This window comes from Lithobates pipiens, unplaced genomic scaffold (assembly GCF_037356315.1).
Source record: "Lithobates pipiens isolate NorthernLeopardFrog02 unplaced genomic scaffold, aLitPip1_a1.2 Scaffold_22, whole genome shotgun sequence".
Classification (NCBI taxonomy): Eukaryota; Metazoa; Chordata; class Amphibia; order Anura; family Ranidae; genus Lithobates; species Lithobates pipiens.
The window spans coordinates 89,896,205-89,903,346 of NW_027507784.1; the positions used below are offsets into that span (position 1 = coordinate 89,896,205).

The 7,142-nt window shown below is 39.3% G+C and overlaps 1 protein-coding gene across 1 annotated transcript in view; it reads right to left on the reverse strand.

Moving 5' to 3' along the window:
• The window catches only part of WNT10A (Wnt family member 10A), a 95,144-nt gene extending 90,740 nt beyond the window's left edge, over window positions 1-4,404 (reverse strand). The window contains exon 1 of the mRNA XM_077447866.1: window positions 3,738-4,404. Coding sequence (XP_077303992.1) covers window positions 3,738-3,802 — 65 coding nt within the window. The 5' untranslated portion in view covers window positions 3,803-4,404. The remainder of the gene's footprint in view (window positions 1-3,737) is intronic.
• Window positions 4,405-7,142: the final 2,738 nt, after the last annotated feature.

Below are 7,142 nucleotides of genomic sequence, written 5' to 3' on the forward strand. Positions count from 1 at the left end.
TATGGGCAATCTCCAGTTTCCAGGCATAAAGAACAGTTTTTATTATATAAAACTGCATGCAGGACACTGGGCAGAACACTAGGGACAAAGGGGATGTGAAATATTTACATACAGCAATGTAATCTGTAAGATTACATTATACTGTATGTTTACTGTTTGTTTCACTTTTTGAATTTGGCGCCGATCTCCGTGCCCGTGCGTCGCAACGCTCGCAGGGCACGGAGATCGGCGATGTGATGCATCGAGCGAGACATGGCTCGCTCGTACAGCGGGGAGACAACACTGGATCCGAGGGAGAAGGTAAGTAAACCTCCTCCTGGATCCAGCGATGCAGTCCCGAGTCTGACTCGGGGATACCGCTTTTGGTATGAAAAATCCACCCCGAGTCAGACTCGGGAATACCGTCAGGGGGGTTAAAATAATGTTTCCCCCTAGCAACCCCCCCCAATCATCTATACTAGCACATAAATAACACCCCCTCCCCCTGCAATAATCCATACTATCACAAATCCCTCCTCCCTCCACAAAATATGTTTTTCCCCTCCTAGTACAACCCCCCCCCAATCATCCCTACTAGCACAAATCCCCCCCCCCAAAAAAAAACTCCCCCTTAGCACAAATATCCCCCCCAATCCTCCCTACTAGCACAGTTCCCTTCCAAAAAATATTCCCTCAGCACAAATTCCCCCTCCCCAATCATCTATACTAGCACAAATAACACCCCCCCCCCCCCCCAATAATCCATACTAACACAAATCCACCCTCCACCAAAAAAATATTTTCGCTCCCATCACAATTCCCCCCTCCCGCTACCATATCACCAACACAAATCTCCCTAAATCACCACTCCTAGCACCCCCCCCCCCCCCAATTTCCCCTTCTAGAAAAAGTCTTAGTCCCTGACACCCACCAAATTACCAAATGTCCCGGCCCTGCCTCATATTATATGGTGTTGGTAAGTTGGAAGGGGAACATTATTGGACTGAAAACAACTGTCACTTTTTTGGAAATACAAATGCTTATCTTGGGGGGGGGATGGGTTGGCTTTCTGATTAGCCTATTGGGTGAAAATATCTCACAGTTCAGAATGTTCAGAATGTAACAATCCTGGACGTCAATGCACATTTGTCACGGAAAGAAGCTTCTGCTCCTTTTTTGGGCGACTCGTTTAGTGCGATTTCTGAGAACACACGTTTTTCCACAATTGCGTTGCACATTTTCCTTCAATTCCAAATCATGTAATGTGAGTGTAACCGATCACCTTGTAAAACAATATACTCAGTTTACAATAGAAATGAAAGGCAAAACATTTGTGTATAGATATAAAAAACATTATAAATACTTTTCTCTCTCTTTTTTTTTATAAGTGACCACATTCCTTCTATTCTCAGCTGCATAAGAGCTGGGGGAGGAGAAACAGCAGCACACTGAGCTTCCCAGTGAATGGCTGTGCAGCATGGGCTTGTCAGGACAAGTCTGATCATTGGAGGAAAGCACACTGAGTTCCCAGCACAGCTAGAGAACTGACCACGCTGAGCGCTCCTGTTTAGAGTGGTCAGTTTTTAATAGTAAAGCAGAGGGACTGGCAGGATCACCGGGGATTTCACACAAAGGAAGCAATGCAAAGAGAACAGGAGACCTTCTCATACAAGTACATGGTACAGCGGGCACATATCAGGAATATGAAGTGTTAGGGGTAAAAATATTAAATACACGCAATTGAGTCGCTTGCATGCTGCAATCCCAATACTCCGGTTTGGGAAGGGGGCAAAACGTATCCAACATAGCCATCCAAACCCCTTCCATTCAAGTGAATAGGGAAGCGCAGCAAATAGCCCACGATAGCGTGCAATTAATGTAGTTGCGGTGCATTTATTCAGCACTAAAACAGATGTGATGCCTCCTCACTACCTGTCAATCACCTTTAAAAAACGTTTTGAATGTGGATCCCTTTTCATAGGGGAGACAGATTTAGACGCACGTCAAAACCTAGCCTAACAGTGCCTGAGGGGCACTAAATCAGAAGGAAGATTGCAACCGATTGCAACAGGGTGCCATGTTTGCAAAGACAGCCTCGTCTCCAATGGATATCTGCATGTGTATTGCCAACCTAATATTGGACGTATGTCTCATGGGACAGTCGCCTGCAGGAATCTGGTCATAGCAGATGGAGTTAGAAGTCATGTATGGCGCTGGGCACCACCTGCATGGAGTTTATAGGTTCTCCCTGTGTATGTGTGGATGTCTTGCAGATTCCTTCCTCAATCTAAAGACATAAGATGCTCTGTATTGACTTATGACTTTAGATTGTAAGCTCTTTGGGTACAGGCAGCAAGAGTGTAAATTTATCAATATACTTAAGTGTTGTGGGGAGCATATAAGGGCTCTCCACAACAATAATAATAAAATTTATATATATATATATATATATATATATATATATATATATATATATATATATATATATATATATATATATATATATACACACTCTATGTATATACATACATACACACACACATACATATATTGTTAAATATTGATACATTGTATTAATTTAGATATTATATTACTATTATATCTTAGATAATATTATGTATATTATACACGTGTGTGTGTGTGTGTGTGTGTGTGTGTGTGTGTGTGTGTGTGTGTGTGTGTGTGTGTGTGTGTGTGTGTATATATATATATATATATATATAAATGTGTATAATATGCATAATATTTTTTTTCAATAATATATACATAATATTATATAACATATAATATTAATATAATATATAAATGAATACAATGTATCAATATTTAACAAATAAGCGCAATGACGCATTACAAAAAATAGCACATACAACGTGGAAGCCTATCAGCATGTTGGCAAATTTCTGAAGATTGAAGGAAGAAACAATAAAAAGAAGAATCGTTCACAACTAATTTTCTGAATCTTTCTAAGGATTTGTTGTCATAAAGCTGCTTTATGTTGGCATAGGCATTAGATTGCATCTCCTTTGCAAAAAAAAACCCCTTCATGTTAAGCCAGGCTTGTGTAAAATTCACACATTTGAATTTTAGGGCTCATTCACACGATGCAGATGCATATTCTTGCGGGCAGAGACAGCAGGACCCTGCGTAAAATATGCGCCTAAAACCACGCATTTAAGCATTTAGATGCATACAATTCTTCTTTTACTCCAATGAATGATTACACATATTTGCGCACGCATTTATGCTCATACGCTCGTAAAATGTGCAATTTGTGCGTTCATGGAGGCAGCTGTGTCCTACTTTTTTTTTTTTAGCGTGTGGCTAAATGCAACGCACATTTTCACATAGCTGTACGTATGAGCTCATTGGTTGCCATAGTGCTGCATTTAGATGCGCACAAAACTATGCGCTATGTGCATCTAAATGAAGCATTTTTTGTTTTTGCCCGTGTGAATAAGCCCCTAACATGTCAGGAAAGTTATGTGCACAACTGCATTTTTGAAAATCTCAAAAAAAAAAAAAAATTGTCCGATTGTATGCTTTTTGATGCCTACAGAGATCCATGGTATCGCTGAAAAATGCATTCACTTTCAGCCCCTGCTAGTCAAACTAAATAGTTTTTTTTTAATTGGTCCGTATAAAAAATGCACAACGAATGAAAACGCATTGTGCATTGAAAAATATTAAAATTTTAAAAACACACAAAAGGTTGTGAACCCAGCCGGCTGTATTATATATATAGAAAATAGAGTTACCTCTGCAGGCAGAGCAGGAGCCCAACCAGGACGGCGAGGAACCCAGAAAGGGGCCACCGTGCCATGCTGCCTTCTCAGCGCGTCTGCCTCGGCTCCCGGGACCCTTTACCCCTCTCTTCCCTGCTGCCTACTTTCATGGATGTGCAGCTCGCTGTCACAAAGCTTCATCTTCCTCTGCCGGAGCCGAAGACACTTTTCCGGGCGGGTGAAGCTGCGATCCTTTCTGCCTTCCACACTTCCAGGAGTTTATTGGTCGTAGTGAAGAGTCTTCATCATCATCACCCCCCTCCTTCCCCAACTTCTTCAAGCCTTGTTGACTGGATGAGTTGAGGGTCTACCTGAGTCCACCTAGAAGGTCCACCTATAGAAGGTCCACCTATAGAAGGTCCACCTAGAAGGAGAATCTTCTGTCCTTTCCACCTTCTTCTCTACAATGTTACAATGTTTCCTCTTTCTCTCTCTCCGATTGCCTTGTCCTAAAATTCCCGTAGATGGGACTTGTGCTGTCCCGGGATCTCGACTTTGCACCCTAACGAGGTCCTGGTGGCAGTCAGGTCGGCGTCGGAATGAACTGTCGGTGCTTTTCAGACAAGCTGTCACAATTGTGTCCTCTCAAGCTGTGAGCTGTAGGGCGATCCTCCCTCGTTACACTTCCCCTACAACTCTCCACCTCTTCAAATTACCCTCTCCGCCGTGACGGGCACACCCCCCCCCCTCCCCGGTCCTCCCTCCTCCGAGTGCTGATGACAGGTAGAGGTGGCCCGTCACCGCGCAGGTCCACATAGTGCCTGGCCGGGGTCCATATCACACGTGGGATCCTGATATTGCCTTATAGTATTATAGGAGATCTAAACTCAAACTGGATGACACTTTGGGGCTGATTTACTAAAGGCAAATAGACCGAGGACTTTGCAAGTGCAGTTGCTCCAGAGCTTAGTAAATGTGGTAAAGCTTCACTTTGCAAAGAATGACCAATCACTCGCAAAAAAAAAAAAAAAAAAAATCAGTTGAAAAATAAATTACTCTGCAAAAAAAAAAAAAAAAAAAAAACACTTGCAAAAAACTCACATGTAAAAATAAAATAAAAAATAAAATAAAAAAACACTTGCAAGTGCAATTGCTCCAGAGCTTAGTAAATGTGGTAAAGCTTCACTTTGCAAAGAATGACCAATCACTTGCAAAAAAAAATAAAAAATCAATTGGAAAAAAAATGACTCTACAAAAAAAAAAAAAAAAAAAACACTTGCAAAAAACTCACATGTAAAAATAAAAAAATAAATAAAATAAAAAAACACTTGCAAGTGCAGTTTCTCCAGAGCTTAGTAAATGTGATAAAGCTTCACTTTGCAAAGAATGACCAATCACTTGCAAAAAAAATAAAAAAATCTGTTAAAAAAAATAATTACTTTGCAAAAAAAATAAAAAAAACACTTGCAAAAAAGCTCACATGCAAAAGAAAAAACACTTGTAAGTGCAGTTGCTCTAGAACTTAGTAAATGTGGTAAAGCTTCACTTTGCAAAGAATGACCAATCACTTGCAAAAATAAAATAAAAAATCAGTTGAAAAATTACTCTGCAAAAAATAAATAAAAAAAAAAAACTTGCAAAAAACTCACATGTAAAAATAAAATAAAAAAACACTTGCAAGTGCAATTGCTCCAGAGCTTAGTAAATGTGATAAAGCTTCACTTTGCAAAGAATGACCAATCACTTGCAAAAAAAAAAAAATCAATTGCAAAAAACACTTGCAAAAATAAAATCGCTTGCAAAAAAAATAATACATTTGCAAAAAAACTCACATGCAAAAGAAAAAAACACTTGCAAAAAAACTCACATACAAAAGAAAAAACACTTGCAAAAAAAATAAAAAAAATTTACTTTAAAAAAAAACAAACAAAAAAGAAACACTTGCAAAAAAAAAAAAAAAACATGCTAAAAACAAAACAAAAAATTAAATAAAACTTGCAGAAAGAAAAATCACTTTGCAAGAAAAACAAAAAAAATTGCAAATAAAAAAACCTGCAGTTTTGTTTGCACATGACTGAATGATGGAAGTCAGCAGAGGTTCCCCTTATTTACTAAGATCTGGAGCAACGGCACTTGCAAAGTGCACAGTCTGTTTGCCTTTAATATATGAACCCCTTTAGCCTCAATTCACAAAGGTAAAATACCTGGATAAAGATACAAAATAATTAATCAATGTGACAGTTATTTTCAGTCCAAAATGATAATAATTGATAAGAAATGAAAATAAAGGCACTTTATCCTTTTGGAAAACTTTGTGAGTTGAGCCTTTAGTTTGCTAAATAACTATGGGGTTAATTTACTAAAGGCAAATAGACTGTGCACTTTGCAGTTGCTCCAGAGCTTATTAAATGAGATGAAGAGTCATTTTGTAAAGGTTACCCAATCACATGCAAGGAAAATAAAAAGAAACTGCATTTTTGGTGGCACATGATTGGATGATAGAAGTCAGCAGAGCTTCTACTCTTTTACTAAGATTTGGAGCAACAACACTTGCAAAGTACACAGTCTATTCACCTTTAGTAAATCAACCCCTTTAGCATGGCTCCCAACTGTCCCTAATTTGGAGGGACTGTCCCTGATTTGGAGCAGTGTCCCTCTGTCCCTCTTTCCTCCTCATTTGTCCCTCATTTTGGTCTGATCCATATAGTTGTATATAAAATGCACTTTTTATTTATCAAAAAGTGTTTTCCCAGAGCTAAAACTTTCATCTGATTTCTAAATTGCTGCATTTTTAAATTCCAAAAGCCAATATAAAGGAATAGTAGTGGTAAAAAAAGCACTTGTGGTTTTAACCAATCTTGTTTTTTGTACAATTCCCCTTTAAGGGGGTGTGGCAAGGGGTGTATCATATGTCTGCATACTTTTGCTGATAGGTGTCCCTCATTCCCATCTCAAAAAGTTGGGAGGTAGCCCCAATTCACAAAGATAAAACAGCTGGATAAGGATACAAAATATTAATCAATGTGACAGTTATTTTCAGCCGAGCCCAATACATTTGATAAGGACTGAAAATAAAGGCACTTTATTGTTTTGGAAAGCTTTATGAGTTGATCCTTTAGTTTGCTAAATAACTATGAGGTTCATTTACTAAAGGCAAATGGACTGTGCACTTTACAATTGCAGTTGTTCCAGAGCAGTGGTCTCCAAACTGCCGCCCTGGAGACGGATGTGGCCCTTTACTTGCCTTTATCTGGCCCTCGAGGCATTATTCCTGCCATTGACACCAACAATGGGGCACTATGCCTTTCACTGACACCAACAATGGGACACTATGCCTTTCACTGACACCAATGATGGGGCACTATGTCTTTCACTGACACCAATGATGGGGCATAATTCCTGCCACTGACACCAACAATGGCGCACAATGCCTTTCGC